Source organism: Paralichthys olivaceus, chromosome 15, assembly GCF_024713975.1.
Source record: "Paralichthys olivaceus isolate ysfri-2021 chromosome 15, ASM2471397v2, whole genome shotgun sequence".
Classification (NCBI taxonomy): domain Eukaryota; kingdom Metazoa; phylum Chordata; class Actinopteri; order Pleuronectiformes; family Paralichthyidae; genus Paralichthys; species Paralichthys olivaceus.
This window is the reverse complement of record NC_091107.1, coordinates 21,155,248-21,174,606: the sequence shown is the minus strand read 5'-3', so window position 1 is coordinate 21,174,606 and position 19,359 is coordinate 21,155,248. Positions and strand designations below refer to the sequence as shown.

The 19,359-nt window shown below is 40.0% G+C and overlaps 1 protein-coding gene across 7 annotated transcripts in view; it reads right to left on the bottom strand.

Moving 5' to 3' along the window:
* LOC109628489 (protein turtle homolog B-like) overlaps positions 1-19,359 on the bottom strand; it is a 120,322-nt gene that overhangs the window by 25,154 nt on the left and 75,809 nt on the right. For 5 of the 7 annotated variants that reach the window (XM_069539956.1, XM_069539957.1, XM_069539950.1 and 2 more), the window contains exons 8-15: positions 18,571-18,713; positions 18,242-18,382; positions 17,994-18,110; positions 17,052-17,202; positions 12,972-13,095; positions 10,232-10,407; positions 7,059-7,285; positions 1,663-1,747 (exon numbers count right to left, since the gene is read on the bottom strand). In XM_069539956.1, the coding sequence (XP_069396057.1) occupies positions 1,663-1,747; positions 7,059-7,285; positions 10,232-10,407; positions 12,972-13,095; positions 17,052-17,202; positions 17,994-18,110; positions 18,242-18,382; positions 18,571-18,713 (1,164 nt within the window). The remainder of the gene's footprint in view (positions 1-1,662; positions 1,748-7,058; positions 7,286-10,231; positions 10,408-12,971; positions 13,096-17,051; positions 17,203-17,993; positions 18,111-18,241; positions 18,383-18,570; positions 18,714-19,359) is intronic. The other 2 variants (XM_069539951.1, XM_069539955.1) reach the window with 1 other exon arrangement.

Sequence of the window (19,359 nt, the reverse complement as noted above, 5' to 3'; positions counted from 1 at the left end):
GGGATAAAAAAGTATTTATGCAGCAAGAATTCAGGAGCATTTGATGAATATAGCAAAAAGCGAGAATACAGATGTAAAAGTTTAGTTTGCGCACTAGACATCAGATATAGCGCTCCTCCACATTAATGCTAATGACATACATTCTTTTTTTGGCTCTGAAACTGGGGTGATATTTACTAGAAGGCTACATTCCTCAAATCCACAAACTCGCAATCCAATCATTGATAAGTTCCTGCACACAGACCTTTGGGCAAATGAAAGCCTGCTGTTTACAATGAGATTCAAATATCTTGGAGCTGACCTTTAGGACTGAGAAAGAAAGTCAGATGCAAATCATGTTTTGCTGCCAAGTTAAGCTGTGATGATGGAAATGTAGCTTCATGTGAATTGTAGTTACATAAAAGGGATTTCAATATTTGTGCAACATGCATACTGGACTGAGATTAGAAAAACGACCTGATCAGTTCAGACTATACGTGTTGAGCTGAGATTTGAGCTGAGCACAGAGAAACAGCCGTCCCTCATCAGATAAATGTGAAAACAGATTCACACGTACATCACACAGAGTGAAGCTCAAACATCACAGTCAATACGTGTTTGACTTTAATGGAACACATCACAATGAAGTAGACTCAGTTATAACTTCAACCTATTCCTCCTGATTGACAACAACAAACAAAGGCAGTTGACGGCACAATGTATAACAAAGCCATAAAATGATTTTCTAATTATCAAGAGAAACACAGGACTGCTCAACATGGTACATGGTGTGTAAAACACTAAAATGTGATGGTTCCACAAGAGCAGGGATAGATGAACAGTTTTGTTGCTGAAAGGTGACAAACAGGTTTAAAGTTGTTTATGTGCTGCCTGCAAGGGAGCATGATACAGCAAAATCTAAAGTATTGTATCCTGCAATACTGGAATCTGATCAGCCAATAAAAAAACACCTTTATTATCTTTGAAAAGAGAGTGTGTCCACGTTATGTTAGCATGCTATTCACTGACAGAAGAAAAGAGGACGGAGTAAGAGCCTTTGAGCAACACATTGCACAGCTGTTCAGCTTCACCAGTGGGGGGCAGCAGAGTACTGCGAGAGGTCTGCAGTCTCTGAACAAATCTTCTCCAGAAATGCTCAGCTGATGTGTACTCAGTGACCTCTGCAGTGGAGGCAACATCCTATTTTAAGGGGTTTCATTTCAGATTCAGGCTTTCAGTGTTGCAACAAAAAAGACTTTGATGAATCCATCTGTATTTTTATTAGCACAGAGCAGAACGATGCAATCTGTGGGAGACAGGCAGAATGATGATGTCATACTTTTCAGGGTGCTAAAAAGCAGTATGCATGTAAAGCACGCTTACATTTAATTGTGCTGGGTGGGCAGAATGTAAAGTTGGAGTTGCTGAGTGTGCAATACATCTGCAGCCCCTCCTCAGAACTGAAATGTTAAGATGGCCTGAGGTTATAGATGCAGGTTAGAGCCAGAGGTTGTTGGGTTGATTCCCAACTCTGGTATGAAAAGCTCCCCCAAAGTCAAGGCAACGAGGAGCCAGAAGATGAAGAAGATGCATCATGCATTTATAATGAGGAATGTGGGTTTATACAATAGATATTTGTATTTTTATTAACCACATGTGACATTATAGCATGCGTATGCTTACCTGTGCTGGACACTCCCACTACATTACTGGGCTCGCTGATCATGTCATCCATGACGGCCATGACACGGAACTCATACCACGCCTCCTGGAAGCAGAAGAAGAAGAGGGAAATAAACCATCACAATGTAAACCTTCAGGATGTGTGGTGAAGTGTTTGACCAGGCTGTAGGATTCTCCAAAGATCACCCAGTTATATGGTAAATGGACTGTATTTGTGAAGCGCTTTATAAAGCAGTTTTCCAGTCTTATCAACCACTCAAAGAGCTTTACACTACAAGTAGCAGTCACGTGCACATTCATACTGCATACTTTTCAATCACAAATTTGGTGTTCAGTCTCTTACCCAAGCACCCTTCAGATTGCAGACTGGAGGTGCTGGGGAATGAACCACAAACCCTCTGGTTAGTGGACGACACCCAAGTCTCCGAGGCTCAGTAAATGACTGGTGCAGCTCAGTCTGACAGTTACCCTTTGGTTTTAGTGACACAATTTATGGGATTTTAAAGGCTTAACAGCTCAAATAAGATTCAATTAAAAGAGGATAATTTCAACACAAAAGACTCAATGGAAATCAGTTACTGTAAACTGAATTCGCATGATTGGGGTTTTTCAGGGCTCACAACCAAGTTTGAGGTCAGTTTACACGTCAAAGCAGCAGCACGAGAATTAGAATATCAGAGAAAATAACCCTGATTATGTCCCAGTGATGTCATTGGGATTATCTTGGATTTGGGATCTGAAATTTATAACAGAAATCCTGCATTGTAGAGTTTAAATGACCTGGCCATTTACCAAGAGGGTTTTAGAGATGATGCTAACAGTTAGCATTTTTGGTAAATATACAGATCTCACCCCATACAAGGGACAAATAGTAGAAAAATCATAACCTCTGCTTCCTTAGTTACGACCATCCTAAATATGACATGGCTCCAGAGAGGGTGTCAGTGCGGTGATGTCACTTGAATCTTGAATATTCTGAAAACTACGAGTCTGACAAATATGTGAGGGTGTGGAGTTAGAAGAAAGGGATCTTGCAGACCTTTGTAGCCTGCTCCTAATCTCTGTGTGAGGCTCCAGGCTATTTTAGCTGCTAGTAGCATAACAACCCCAAATGCCTGAACTGTCAGCCATCATGAGTGCAATGATCGCTGCACAAGGGGGAAGAAAGTGTTGAATATAAAGAAGATACTCTCATTCTGCTGCATCGATTAGGACACTTTTTTATGCTGTGCAACATGAGTGACAGTTTTACAGAAGTGCAATGATAAAAGCAGTTAAGTATTGTTTTGGAGGAAAAAGGAATAGAGAAATAAGGGATAAAACAAAAAAATAAAATTGTGTTTTTTTTCAGAAGGATGTTAACTTTAATAAATTGAAGATTTATTCATACTGCCTTATTGTATTTGTATAAATTTTTGTATTTTGTCAGCTGATTTCATTGCACAGGGGAAGGTCTTTCTATCTTGAATAAATGTTACAATCAATCGGTATCAAGAGTTTGTGAAGTGATGAGAACAAGTATGTCCATAGAAAATGAATGAACTGACGTGAATGTGGTAGTGAATGATTCATGTGGATAAATCACCTGAGATTAAATCATTAAGAACAGACACATTGAGGCTTTTAGAATCTGTTGTTCATTAATGTGCTGCTGGATGTGCAGCCACAGAGCAGCAGCTCTAGAGATGGTAGAGATTCCATGTCTTGCCCAAGGGCAGGAAGAGGAGAAGTCAAGCCGGAAAAAAAACTCTACTTCAGCAGGGTGCAACACCTACTTAGCTGTACTGCTGCTGTAACACTCGTAAACCTGCTAATGCATATGCTGTGGACCGAGCTTAGCACTGCCAGAAAAGATTGAGGAGTTGAATGTGGAGGAGTGTGTCATAGCACACATCACACCACATGCCCACTTTCGCACACATTCACACACAGTGACAGTGAAACAGAAGATCCCTCCTCGAGAAATGACCTCAACTGATGCAGTGAGAAATTTGCAGCAGAAAAGTTATACAAGCTAGCGTGTGTGTGTGGTGAGAGCGCTGGAGAGGAGTGTGTGGGTGTTTGCTGTGCAGTGGAGGGAGAGAAAAAAGCATCTGCATGGAGCTGAAAGTGGTGGTTAGATTAAAGAAAGAAGCTCAAACATGTCATGGCAGGAGAATTAGCCGACATAAGCAAGATGTGAAACACTGAGAAAGAGGCACTGTGTCAGAACTTATAAATCATTGAGGATAAATTGATTTTTTTCCTTTCCTGTAGGAAATGTATTGTTCTGTAAGTTGCATATGTATTCATAACTTATACTGAGACAGTGTATATACTGTTCATGTTTCAGCTGGTGGTTCAGTACACGGTCTGTGGAGGTAGAAGTAAAGAGATGGAAGAGTTTCATAGCTTCACTAAAACCCACTGAGATTCAGGAAGTAGGAAAGTCAGCGTTTGAATTCCCTGCCTGGTTACTATGACAACCAAGGTTGAATTGGCAACGCATTATTATACATATTCCTAATCTGAAGTGGGTGCATGTCATTTAGAGGACGAACAGAAAGGAATCAACTCTGCCTAAAGTCTGAACTCAGTCATAGGATTACTGTGTGGGGTTTGCAGTATGAGCGTGGGCTTCCTCCACATGCTTCCTCCCACAGTCCAGTGCAGGTGAGGTTAGCTGAATGTGAGTGTATGGGACAGCACCCTGACTGACAGCTGAGCTATGTGGGTTAGGGTTAGTGCACCCCACCTCTAACCCTGTCGCTTCACTCAATAATAAGTGGTTTATCTAAATAATGATCATTTAGTTATGTTCCTGCGCAGTCTGATGACATCTAAGGCTCCTCACTTACCAAACAATTAAAACAAAGGTCAGACCTGTTAAGTAGTAACATAACTCAGTCATTATGTAGTCAACAACTAATGAACCTTCTGTTCAGTTAAAACTGACCAACACTTGACTGCCCTACTGTCATGCTTTGGTTTTCATATCTTCAATATCATGCTGTGGGGGAATAAAAGCATGGTCACACATACACGAATGTAGCAGTGGCGAACATTTGCCTCCCGTTTGCTTTCAATCTGTGTAAGAGAGGGGTGAGATAAAACATTTGCTTCCTGTGGCTGAAGCAATTCCACAGCATGGAGTTCAACTTGAATTTAGACCAGTGACATCCCCCCAACGCATTGGCGTATGTATGAACGTGCCCTTAGATAAGAAGCAGCACAGATGACACCAAATTATTTCTGAAGAATCTGAAAATGTTTAGATTAGGTGACAATATGGAATAATGTTGAGTTGATGATGCAGTAAGATCTGATTCTGGTATGAGTCTGACAATAACTGTACAATGGGGCCGACAGCTCATATAGCTTTGTGAACTTACTTCTATTTCAGATACTGTGAATTATTTCACTTGTCTTTGAGTGCGAAAGAAAGTGGGTACATAAATGAGGCCCCATAATTAAGTAATTGCATAGGGGTCAACCATCTACTCAAACTACATGAATGAGTTTTTGGGTTATTGCCAATTTAACATGTGAACAGGGAAAATAATTGTGAAAATACTGAGCATGTCTAAGTACACTCGCAAAAACAAAGTGCAAAAGGTAATGTTTTATCTGACAGCTAACAGGAGTCAAGACAAACTTTGACTACACAGATGAGGGAGAAAACCTTCCAGTACAGTGGGACTCATTAACACGACGTGCTTCCTTCCCATAACCCACCAGATAGAACAATTCTACAATATGTTTACCTTGTTTGAAGTAGAATGATAGTATAAATGAAAAGGTAATGTAGTTAACTGCAGATGGGATCAGGTCAGCTTTAAAAGCTCAATCAGGGCTCTAATTTCTAATCACTTGTTTTAGACTCAAAGATTTGAAAAGACCTATGTAAAATATAAAGCTGCTTTCAGTACACTAAACTAAATCATTTCAGGAGTGAATGCAAATGAATTAAAAAAAGGCTGCAGGTTTTTTTTTGGCAGCTACATAGAAAAATCTCCTGAAAATGTCCAAACGAGCCTGTGTGAGAACACAGCAGGAGATCCTCTGCAGGATTCACTGTGAGCAAGAGGGTGTGTTGGTGACGTTTTTAACACGCAACAGAGGCAAAACTGGAAAAGAAAACAAATAACTCATGATAAAAAAAGAGGTGTAATACACAGTAGACAACAACAAAGACGTTAACTTGGAAAGACAATGAGATTTCATTTTTTGAGAAACAGGCCAACTTTTAGGATTATGCTGTAAACAAAAATGTGACCTCTGCAGCAGAATTAATGTGAAAAACAAGCTCTGGACAAAGCCCAAACTCCATTGTCTGGAGATTTTCCAGGAGTTCATCTCTGAAAATGGTTTAAATTGACTTGAAAATCCTGTTGATGCTTGTGTATTGTGCCCCATGCATGTTGTGATGTTGTTTCCCTGATCCCTAGAATGGCAATTAATAGTGCAAAGATATGTAGACCCGGACAAAACTATGAGAGTACGACCTTGGCTGGAAAAAAAAAGAATGTGATTGTGACTTTTATTTTGATAAATTATGTACTGTAACAGACAAACAAAAAAAAATGATTTATACTTGTAACACTCTTTCGAGTTTTCCAACAGTCATATTAAAATGGAGAACCATGAGTAGAGGTTACATATATTCAGAAAATTTAGATTTTTTTCAACAAATAAATCATAAAGAAAGCAAATGACATAATGTTGTACACTGAACTTATATCATAAAGACTTTTGTCTATGTGTCTTGAGATTTGTATGACATTTGTATGGCAAGTTAAAAGGTGTGTTTAACTCTGTGGGTTTAACACATCTTTCATATTGAAGCTTTTCTAATATTAAAGATTCAGTGTGTAGGATTGTGTTACATCTAGTGGTGAAGTTTCATGTTGGAGCTGAATACCCCTCAACCCAATTTAGGTGATTAAACACTGGTTGAAACCACACTAAGATTATTTTTATATTCAATTTCTGCCGATAGATCCCTATCAGCCCAATCTTACACATTGGACCTTTAATGATCAGTTTTTAACGTACAGGTTTTTGTCATTCATAATAATTATAATAATAATTTGGGATTGCATAGCGCCTTTCAGGGTACCCAAGGTGCTTTACAGGGGGAAAACACAAAGTAAAAGAAACAAACACAAGATAATAATACTGATAATTGGCTGAATACTGATGGTTGGCTGAGGCTAGAGTCCATAAGCTGTGGTGAACATGAGTTTCCTGTAGGTGTCCAAAGATGGGGCATTTGCGGATGTGAGATGTCACATTCATACAGTGCATCTATGTGCAGCACTATCACACGTCAATCATTCACTGCCAGCACAAACTTCACGGGCAGTTCGAGGTTCAGTGATGTGTGGTTGTCATAGTGTACAGTCCCTGTCTTTTACCTGGATGAGGTCTCGGGCAAGCAACTCCGTCTCCCCAGCAGTAATGCTGTCGTCCAAGACTTCCCACCTCTCCCCCAGGCGAAACTCCATGACATAATGCTGGATAGGTGCTGTGTGATTGGCAGGCGGGATCCAGGTGAGCAGGACTCCCTGCTGCGTGCGATTGGCTGTGAGGCACCGTGGTGGGGTAAGCAGCACCAATGGTTCAGGGGTACTTATAGGAAATACTGGAAGAGCATGTTAGGGTTGAGAAGACGTGTGAGTTATTAAGTGAGTCTCTATGACACTTTGACATACACAAGATGAGATCAAGCTTTTTATAATGCATGCATCTCTAACATGAGTAAAAGTCACACTTCATCTCTGTACCCTTGCATCCTTTAGGACCATTTCATAAACATTTTATTGTCCCAGCTCCTTTGCCAACTTCTGACCAACAAACTGCTCTGCAATCTGCTAACCGCCCCGTAGGGATATGTATGCGACAGTTTGTTCTCACTTCTGTTTTGTTGCGATGCAGTTTCAGGATTCACAGCTAAAACTTCCTATACATTTTTTTATCTAAAACTCTACAATGGCTGAGTATTGGGGCCATCTTTTTCTGAGATTTGGAGAATAAAGTTGTATCATGAAAAAATAAAATGGAAATAAGGAGTAAGGAGAACCCGTGCTCAGGAGTATCACTCGTTCTGGATAAAAAATCTTGAACCAATGTCATTGTGAAACTATGAAACCCCATCATGCAGATGTAGCCAACAATATACTGTTGACCTCTACAACCTTTCCTGCTACACAAAAGAAGCAACTTCCTCCCAGTTCCTTTGGTTCTTTTTTGAAATAGACTCAATTTCTTACATCATTTTTAAACATAAGCCCTGATTAAGTGGTGCTGATGTGATAAAAGATGAAGTATTTTGTTATCAGTGATACCTATACTAATGTATAACTTAACATGATGCTCAGCATTCTTCATTTTAATACAGACAAATATTTGAATGCATCATCAATTGATATTTACCATGTAAAATGACACATATTTTCACTTAGTATTCTGACTTAATTCTCCAAATCTCAGACTTTTTCTTCAGCATGGCTCTAATACTCATGGAGAAGGAGCTGAAAGCTTTGTCGTCTTTGCTTCTGACACAGAAGGTGACACAGCGTGAATAGTTATCCCAATTTTCAGCACGTCACTTATCTATAAGTAATAATCTGTGACAGCTTCATTTACACTTAATAAATGCCCCTTTAATAATGCATAATGATTCAATCAAAGCCCAGTTAAAGCTTTACAACATCTCTCTTACATTGCATTTTCTATAACCACTGTCAGTAAATAAGTGAATGTACAGCACATTAATTCTGTGACACAAACAAAGTCCTGGCTCATTTTCTTTCTTTGCCCCTTATTTTTGTCAAAGATTGTTTAGTGGAAGAAGAAACATCCCTCTGAACCATTTTTCTATATTTGTAAAGGAGCTGGGAGCAGTGTGTTTTTAGGTTGTGGATAAATTATCTACAGGACGACATCATGTCAGTTTCAGAGAGGTAGTTAGCTCAGCAGTGTAAATGCCCAACAATGTCCCTGTTATTATTAATTATATATTCACTTCTGTATCTCATGGGGATATTATATTAGCAAACTAATATCTTGATAAATGTGAGTTAAACTGGTAATTTTTATATAGAACATTGGTTTACATTAAATTATTTATTTTCCTTTTTATTAAACAGAATCATTATTGAACAGATTTTATTAATGTACAGCTGAGGTTTGCGATTGTGCTTGACACAGTCACATCTTGCTCGAAAGTAGAAAACCAATACAGGTCTGTAGCTTTAAATATATAGGGAACATCCAGAAATCAGAAATCTCACAATCAGAGATTTTCTATAACCACTTTAGCTTGACAACATAAGATTATTTATTTTTTTGGATGAAGCACCTTATTCAGGGCAGAAAATGCTCCATGATTAATTCACTCATTACTCACTGGCTCTGTCTAATAGGAGGATTAACAGGGTCCATGTCAGAGAACAATCAGTGAAGCAGAATCAGTCATTGCCTCTTCTCTGTCTTTCAAGAGACCCAAGGACGCTTTACATATTTAAGTGACTAGGACATATTTAATGGGACAAAGATGAAAACAAAGTAGTGGATAGAATTGGGAGTGATTTTTGACTGATTGCATTAAGTCAGGTCTAAAAAGATGTTTGAGTAGTTTAAATGTTCTATATTTTTGTTTGTGCTGCGACATTTTCTAACAGCATTTGTGGACATGAAGGTCTCATGAACATTTGCATGGTCCTCTGAATTCTTTATTCTGGTTACTTGGACTGATTACATCTAACATAAGACTTCATTCACAGCACAGAAGTTTCTAAAATGACTTCTCTGCCACTGCAGCGGAATCTTATCTGGAACATTATGGTCATCAAACGAAGTGGAATTTTTTCATGAACTGGTCTATTATTCAAATTACTGATATGAAAAATGTTATAAAAAATATTATAATGCAAATTAGAATGATGAGAGTTAAACACAGTTTACTATCTTTCAAATTCGGAACATGGTTACAAGAAATTTGTAGTTTAGCACTTTAAACACTTTATATGAAACAGATGCTCATGGAATAAGAATGATTCTTATGTTTATCTTTGGTTCCAAGTCACACACTTGCTGTGTCTCAATTCAGGGGCTGCAGCCTTCAGAGGTCCCAGTCTGCCCGTAGACCGCAGTGCAAAGGCCAAACAGTCTGGTCTACAGAGGCTTTCCCTGATTGGTGTCACCAGCTTATCCTGCCTTTATTGCTGTTGCCTCGAAGAGAGTTTGAATTCCCCTTGGTTTGTATTAATCATTTGAACTGTTAGTTGATCAGTTGAATTTAAGCTCAGATGCTCAGTCATTAGACAAGCTGTCGGTTACCAGCGCCATTACCTCTTGGGAAAACGGTTCGTCACCAAAGCACAATGTTGAGATATAGGCTGAGCCTGGAAGGATCCATCCATTGGAACCTTCATTTCTCGGGGAAGGAGCCTTTAAACGCAGCCTCTGAGGGATTCAGCCCCTGAACTGTGACACAGCTACTCTTTGGTCCTTCCTAGCTGAACGGCTGCCAAATCTACTTTATTGTATGTGTTGGTCCAGGTGCAGCAGCGGTGAGTATACTCACCTAGTGTGTTCACAGTGACAACCTCGCTGAAGGGTCCTGTACCGAGTTTGTTTTGGGCCAGGACGCTGAACTGGTATGTTGTCTCTGGCTCCAAACCAGGCACCAGCATCCAGTCGTGGCCTCCAGGCACGGGTATGGAAAGCCAGTCATGTGGACCTAAATGCTCCCTCTTCAGCCTGCACAGGAGTCAGGACAAGAGGTGAGTAGACAGAAAGGAAAGAAATAGATAAATAAATGAGAATAGCAGGAGTGGGCTGGTTGTTGTTGTTAGTCATTATTATCACACACTTTAATACGCTACAATGTTACATAATGTTCCACCATTTTTGCAGCAGTTAACATCACTGATGTGGCATTACATAATGAAGACACAATAAATCTCCCATGAATTTCCACAGTTCACTTCATTCACTTGATGGAAGTAAGCCCATGCTGCGCTCAGCTTTGCAGTTTGCTGTTGCCATACATTCAGCGTTACCTGCAACTGACCACCAGAAACAGCAGAAAACTGTACACATGCAACAGCTGCAACAACAACTCTACAGTAAAAGCACAGAGTAGTACAGTAATGTGAAGTCTTTCATTGCTTACAAAATATTTATGTTGAAGGGTCTTTGTCATGCAGCACTGAGATAACCTAATTTTATAGTCATTTGAACTGGGATATTATAGAAACATAAATATCAGCACCATGCCAAATAATCAAAGAGGTGTTTCACCCACAGTTTTTAAGAATCAGCACAATAATTGGTATCTGCTGATTTAGTCTAATCCACTGTTTAAACATATTGTGTTTTCCGAACATAACGACTCCACCTACATTTGTTACACTTATTTAGTTTATGTTTGACAGATGAATAGCTTTGTATAAAGAAAAAATCATCATGTGTTACAATTTAATTTAAAAAGCCCCCCCAAAAAAGAATTGCCGTACATACACTTGTAGATCCCACAAGATTTGGAAACCGGCTCTTCATTCTCAGCAGCAACGCAATACTGATGCTGGAATGCACTTTTAAATAACAGCAGGACTGTGGGGGGTTGACCCACCTGAGATATGTTTGCTGAGATGGATGCAACCCAAAGCTGCACTGCTCGCTTCACTCGCTGATGGTTGCTGTCTGTAGGATTATCGCTAATTAAAGCTGCTGTTTGCTTATTTTTAATATTCCTTCCGCTCTACGGTTCCGTCACTGGCTTAATAAAGCGCGATGAGCTGCAATAAGCAGTGTCATTCTTATTATGCTTTACCCTGATCCTGTGGATTAGTTCAGGTCATCCCATCACAAGGTGTAACTATAAAATTTAGTATGACAGAAGTCTTCACCTCACACCTTCAGCACTGTCAGAGTTTTACAAAGATAAAGGGATAGTTCACGGAAAAAAAATAATTCACTCATTATCTTCTCACCACTGTGCCGATGGAGGGGTGGGTGAAGTGTTTGAGTCAACAAAACACTTTAGGAGTCTCAGGGGTGAACAGTGTTTCAGACAAAGTGCTTGTGTGGTGTCCGGAAGCCCCGACATTTATATTGGACTCGAAACCGCGTCATTTACACCGTTTCCTTTACCGCTGCAACACTGTTTACTCCTGAGACTACAGAAGTGTTTTATGGACTCAAACACTTCACCCTCCATCGGCATAGTGTCGAGTGGATAATGAGTGAATTTTCATTCTTCTGTGAACTATCCCTTTAAGATCACATTTCCAAGATTTCCTCAGTTGCAGTGGGAAGATACAATCAGCTCTATTTGTGGTAAAGTCATCTCCCTTTGAAATCAAAGAGACACACAACTTGAAATGGAAAAAAGAGCCCTGCAGGTTAGTCTCATATGTTTGTGATGATTCTACTCACAGCTTATAAATAACTTTGTTTCATGATTGTGTGTGGAGTGATCTGACCTGCTGTGTGTTTCATCTAATACACACTTTAAATTTATGAGCAGCACAGAATATTAATGTTAAAGCTTCATCCTTTCTGTCTGTCTTTCTTTGCTTGAGTATGGTTGGAATAGACTGATAGAGACGACAGGATGCTCTTTTGAGAAGAAAAAGCACTGCACCAACTCCTGAATTCAAAAACCTCTGAAACACAAATTTATTGGCAGCAGTTACTACGATCAAAACAAATATTTATGCCTGAATATATGATCTGCAGCTGAGATAAACCAAATATATGCATGTAAAATTTAGAGAATATACCTCCATTAAAAAGTCGGCAATGTAACAGGTCATGATACTTTAATGAACACTTAGTTGCATTGCATGACAGCATCCTATAAACTTCATTTTAAATGATGCTTGAGATTAATGTTTTATTTGCTCTACACACACAGTTTAACGTTTGGGTAATGTTAGACGATGAAAAATCCCTTCAGTTCAGTTCAATTCAAATTATCCTGTGTCTGCCATGGTTAAAATCTTAAGTCCTTAAATAACTCATACATTCCAGACTCAGTCAAGCAGCAGCAAAGCAGCAGCAGCGGCAGCAGCAACAGCAGTAGGACAGAGAACTTTGGGTCATGTTCAGTTTAGTTGCAGCTATTTTTACCTGTTCCTATGGAAATTTCAAGGTAAGAGATGAAAACTCACTCACACTGGGTCGCCATGTATTTCCATCTCTACGTTTTCACAACTGTTCTGAACACAACCCTGGAAAAGACATTTTTTTACGGAACAACAGAGGAAGTATTGGACGAGGAAATTAAGCAGGAAGCAAAGCATGCTGGGATGACTCACACATGGCCATACCAGACTGAGAATGTCTGTTGGAAACCTCCATCATAGCCCGCCTCCCAGGACACGTTGGCCCAGGTGGAGGATGCCACCACGTGGACTCTGGTGGGGGCGTGGGGGCTTGTGCCTGTGGAGAGGGAGAGGTGTTGTTAAAAGGGCACATTAGGCGCAGCTCATTGCAATCCTGCCTGTTTGGAATGGGCTGTTTACTTGACCTGTGCTAATGCTCTAGAGCTATACATCAGAAGTTTTCCTTGTCATTAGTGAGTCCTCCTAAAATAGCTCTAGAATATACTGTCGCTCTTTTGTTGTTTGTGTGCTGGATGTTGTGTGCAGAGCTTTTTATAAACAATCTAAACAGAGTGAAGTTAGAAAAGTTTGTGTTCATCTTACCTGGTTTATCTGCAGTGTAGGTTTTGAAGTAAATGTTTTTCATAATTGAAAGCTGAATTTGCTTTATAACTGTTCACATGTGGAGTTTCTATAAAAGTTTTAATGATTTACTGAACTGTTGATTAACATTGCATGTTTGCTATTTCAGAGGTCTGCTAAGTGATGGGTAAAATCTTCTGACCAGTTTCATAACTTAAGAAAATCTCTGTAATCACACTCACTATTAAAACATTACAGCAACAACACAAATGTTTTGCTTGCACTATGAAGACAAATTGCCAAACACTGCTATGCCCCCATTGACTGCGACAGAGTGCTAATCGTCTGATTATTCACATCTTATTAATATTGAATGTATTGCATTTTCAAATCGCACCAAACTCTGGACTGCACTTTCTCAGGCAATTAACAATACACATGCCAATTGTGAAGTCAATTCGATTTTTTAATGGTTCAAGAGATGTGTGATTCAAATACACAGACAGAGATTTTTGGAATTAGTATCAATCATCTGTCAATCACATTTTATTTGTAAAGCACATATTGTCTCATAGGGCTTAACAAGGTTATCCTCTGTCCTTAACCTTCAACAAGAGTAGAGTAGTGGGTAGACATCTTTAAAAAGTTGTATAATAAGTTTTAATTTTCAAGGTTTTATCTGCCAAATGGAAATAGTGTGAGAAAAAGATCTAAGAATATTCTTTACCAGATAAAGTTCTGATATAGATCAAAAAATAACTCTCTCGCCACTTCCATTATTCAGATACTGTGCCTGAGCCAAGGCAACAGGAAACAATTAGAAGCCAGTTCAATACCGCCACAGCATTGCTCTGATTTAAGTGGCTAACATCCAGGGAGGAAGTACAGCGGTCAGCAAAGACAAAGACTGACAACAGGGCAAACAAGGCCAGATGCATTCCAATATTTTAGACTTTCAACATTTCATTACTTATTCATGCTTTATGGTTTTTTCCAGGACAGCTTGTTTGAGGGTGCCAGAGTAATACAATGAGTCTATAGTTGTCTCCCCACACTGCTTTCACTGTCTATATCTGCTAAGAAGGGGCTTTTCTTTAAGACTCAACACTTCTGGTCCAAAAGTATCCAACACCAAGCAGTTTCATACAACTGCTGTTACTGCTATACACCATCTAATCATTATCTGTTATGATACAGAATTCATTTCTGAAACTCACCTCCAACTGTTTTGTTTGCTATTGCTGACATTCATGTAAATCTGACGAGTTGTGGCCTCATGAGGAGTGCGATGCTATATGTCTCTGGCCAAGAAGTCAGAAGCAAATGGCATGCAGCACTGCATTAATCTTTAGAGGTGCCGGGCTTTAGGTTAAGCCTGGCTGATCACATCTCAGCTGTAGGTCCATTATTTTAAGTCTGGACATGAGAGTTGTATTAATGTTGGACTACGCATCTACTTATTCCAGAAATCTCTGTCTGTCTGTATGTATGTTGTAGATCTCGAAACCCATTCGTCTTATCAGCTTCACGTTTAGTAAACAGCTCAGCAGCAGTGTTGCAGCTTCAGGGTTCTGTGGATTGAGTCAGCAGCACGTCTTTTCTTGAGGCGGCTCAATTACTGCAGGTGACTTTTATAGGTTCAGAAATAAAGCTGCAACAAGCACAACTACAAATTTAGAAACATCACATTCCAAACTGCCAGATGAACAGCTCTTTGTGCAGCAGCGATGATGCAGCTCCTGTGTTCTGCAGGGTTCTGCAGACTGAGTCCTGCAGCGGTGCATATTTCAGAAATAAAGCTGCAACCAGCCATACCACCGGCCAAGTAAACAGCCCTTTCCAAACAAGTCTATTTAGAACAGGTACTACACTAGTTTATTTCACAGGAAAACTGAGTGGGATATGTAGGGGTGAAGCCACTTTATATCACAAGGAGACATTAAGGGTTGCCCTTTTGGCAACAACCATTAATCAGGAATTGTTTTTATCTTTGACCACTGCTGTTCCACCATGATGTTGATATCTAATGACATGTTCAGGTCTCAGGTAGTATCTTATCCAAAGTGACATTATTTCACCACAAACACGTAGCTTTCTTTCCCCAAGCCCAGGGGTTATTCAGAAACAACAGAGAGGGATAATAAGGAGAACTTAGACCTGGGCCATGTTCCGTTAACCTCTCTGTAACCCTACCTCCCGATTCAGAATGCTCTTCACTGGTTTCTTAGTAGAAGTAGTAGTGTCAAGGAGTTGTAGTGGAACAGGACAGAGTCTTTCAGACTGAGCTCTACGCTGTCTCCATAATTCACCTCAGAAGAGGGTCAGCAGCACCAACATCTTACCTTTCCCATCATCCTGTGTCCTGATGACAAAGTGCATCTTGTGTTTCACACATGACCTACAGTTCTTTAACATTTACGAGCTCCCTGAGAACCACCTCTGCGGATTCTGCCATATGTTATACAATCACTGTGCACTGTGCATCATTCACATATGCATGCACCACACAACACTTTTCGTAATGACTCAGCTCCCTCAGCTCCCAGAAACGTCTGCTTTTTAACGAGTCAAATGTTCTTTGCAAGTCTAACTTAGTGGCTCCTATTTTTCCGGTGCTTGTTTTGAATATTTATGTTCACAATTAAATAAATGATGTTAATTCACTGTTCATTTAAACCACCCCTCCACCCCCCGAACAGTTATAGTATATCAATATAGCAACTGTGACAACAGACACATCAGCCTCTTTCTCCTAACGTTGTCATTACTTAAAAGTAAAAGTGTAAGGAATTGATTAGCATTAGCTGCAAGTGTCTGGCTAACTAATTTAGTGTCGACAGTGATAAACCAGCATAAATCCAAAACGTTCATCCATTTCTGTCTGCAAAGACCAAATTATGTTTTTTGTCAGGCCAACGATGACAGATCCATTGCCAATGTGCGTGTCAGTGTGTTTGTGTGATAAGGACAGACAGATAGAGAGTGAACATAGTTGGGAGGGGCTGAGAGAATCAATTTTCTGTGCATAGCTTTACAGTCAAATAAGATTTGACTAATCAGCTGATTTCAATAAACAGCTTTCAACCCTAACCCAGGACTCATTCACATTCACACAGCTAAAGAATGTGGTCTGAGAGATGGGATCTGAAATGCATCCTCAATGAGTCTTGGGTGCATTTACCTCTGTACTTCTACCCAAAGCAGATGTTATAAGGTCTAAACAGGGGCTTAAAATAATGCGAGTCAGATCTTACATTTTTTTCTTGTCAAATTATTAAGATTCAGTCTTTTAGCCCAACATCAGCAAGAGCAACAAACAGTTTGCGATTATTAAGATGCTTTTACAGTGTTTATATTTAAACATTAGGCGATGAAATAACCCAGAGACAGAGTCTTCAAAAGATTCATGAAGCTGTTGATGTTATTTGAATTAGCTAGGTAGCCAGAGCTCATGAAATCTGCCAGTAAAAGTAGAAATGAGAATCCTGTTTTTGTCTGGACTCAAGCACCCACTGTTTAAAAAGCACCTGATATGTGGTGTGTGTGGTGTGTGGGAATGGAAGGCTGAACAGGCGGAGCAGCAGTAACGAAGCTGGGTCGAGCTTAGTCATTGGCCAATTACTGTACCTTCTGTAAAACGCTAGTCTCATATTGAACATTATGTTTTTCTGTAAGCTTCAGTGTGTGTGTATTCATGCTCATGTTGGGTACCTATGACTTGGACGTGCGTGCTGGCAGTGATGCTCGTGGCAACGTTGGTGGCGACACACTCCCACTCCCCGTGGTCCTCCTTTGTGAGTGACTTGAACTGTAAGCTGCCACGGGGCAGAACATTGTGCTTGCTTTTGCTGGGCTTCCCTACCTGCAGTCCACCACGGTATAGAGAGCCAAGAGTCAGTCAATGAAAGAGAGACAGAGGGAGGTGCACAAAATGTTGTTACATGCAATGAAAAATTCCCAACTTTGAAGAAAAGCACAGTCAACACACTGTTCACCAGCCGGGAAAAAATAAACTGAAATGGTAAATGAAGTGTATGTCTATTGCACTTTTCCACTTTAACCACTCAACCTTACACTAAAAGTCACATTCACACGCTTCTATACACAGTGCTTTCCCTTTCACACACCACTCACACATGCTGGCTGAGCTGTCAGGGGTAATTTGGGCATTCAGTGCCCAAGGACACTTCGGCATGCAGTCCACACGAGCAGGAGATCAAACTACCAACCTTCTTGCTCTACTTCCACAGCCGCCCATATTAACTGTCTTAAGTCTCAAATCTACTACAATAACATTGCTTCATCGTACAAAATTATAAAGATTTATACATTTCATTTTCATCAAATGGGAGACAAAAACAAAACCTCATCAAAGAGCAAAACAAAACATCATAATCAAGCAAACAATTGAGAGAAGTCAACATGTTCCCAGTGATGGCCTATTTTATAGACATCATTAAAATGTGATTAAAGTGACAAATAGAAATTTGAGCAAATCTGAGCACCCAGAACACGCATATAACAAATGTATGCTTCTAAATGGAAAACACTGAACATAATATTAAACAACATGAACCACCAACAAACTAATTCACAAAATAAGGTGGTGGCCAAATTATGTACAGTAGAGTAAAAGTGAGGAGGGTGTCTTACCTTCCGCCATGTGATGTTGGGAAAGGGGTCTCCCTCTGCCTCACAGGGGATAACCAGTTCTCTCCCAGCCTCCTGCCTGTACTCCCCTCCAGGAACCACTGAGAATTTGGGAGGGTCCTGTCCAGTGTGAAACATCCAAACTGGGGGTTAGGGTTAGCACTTTCTCCTGAATGCATTAGAGTTGCTTTGCTTATTTGGGATAAATAGGTATGTTTAAATCAATAAGTGCACAGTGACCATGCATATACCTTTAGCACCAGGGGAGCAGGAGGGGACCATCCCATGGATCCCAGGGCATTGTAAGGCATGCAGGTATAGGTGCCGAGAGAGTCCTCTGTCACCTCTGCCACGCGGATGCTACCATCCTCCATTTGGCTCCAACCAGGGTACTTTGGATGAAGACATTATGGACAATATGTAGGGAACTATACAAATTTGATACAGGCTAATAATAACTTATTGATCCTGTCAATAACTCAGAGGAACTCCCACTAAAAAAGAGAGGAAAACAGAAGTGTTTCCAGACTAAGGCAGGGTAAAGTGAGCGGAACCAGGGTGCAGCACTTTACCAGCTCACCTTATCTATCCGGAGAGGGAGGCCATCTTTCTTCCACTTAACTAGAGTTACAGGGGGGTTGGCATCTACAGGACAGCGGATGAAGCCTGGCAGACCAATGGCCACGTAGATGACGGATGGCATGTTTACCACGCGGGCAGGATCTAGTAAAAAACACAGAAAGAAAACCAAGTGGTTAATCATGTCTTTGCAGCTTGGGAAGTCTGAAGCCTGGTGATTATAAAAGCTGCTCAGAAAAGACTGGGAAATCACACAGTTTATGGGAAGTTGGCTCATCATCAACATGATAAATGAATTTATGTGCAGCACAGCTGGTCTCAGAGCTGCATTTGTGGAAAAATGTGTAGAAACAGCCTATCCCAGCACATCAGGTTTATTTGTGAGCTGAAATTAAATGTGCAGCCGAGTGTACAAGACAACACACATAGTAAACCAAACAAGATTTAAACCAAGGATCAAGTCTCCTTACAACTGTCTCATGCATGATTCACTGTCTTCTGTGATAAATAAAATGTGTTCACAGCTTGGAAAAAAACAGTAACATCAAATTTCAAAAGAAAGTTGCTTTAAATAATCTTTAAAAACATTATATGTAAACTTAATAGTATTAATATTATAGGGCTGAACATCAATGAGAATCAATATCATGATTATTTCAAACTTTTACCTCAATTACAATTAATGGACAGTTATTTTGTGCCACCTGAACTTCTTCACGTCAATCCATGTAGTCAGATCAGCTCTGACTTGTTTAGATTGTACTTGCTTCAAATATCCTGTCACATGTTC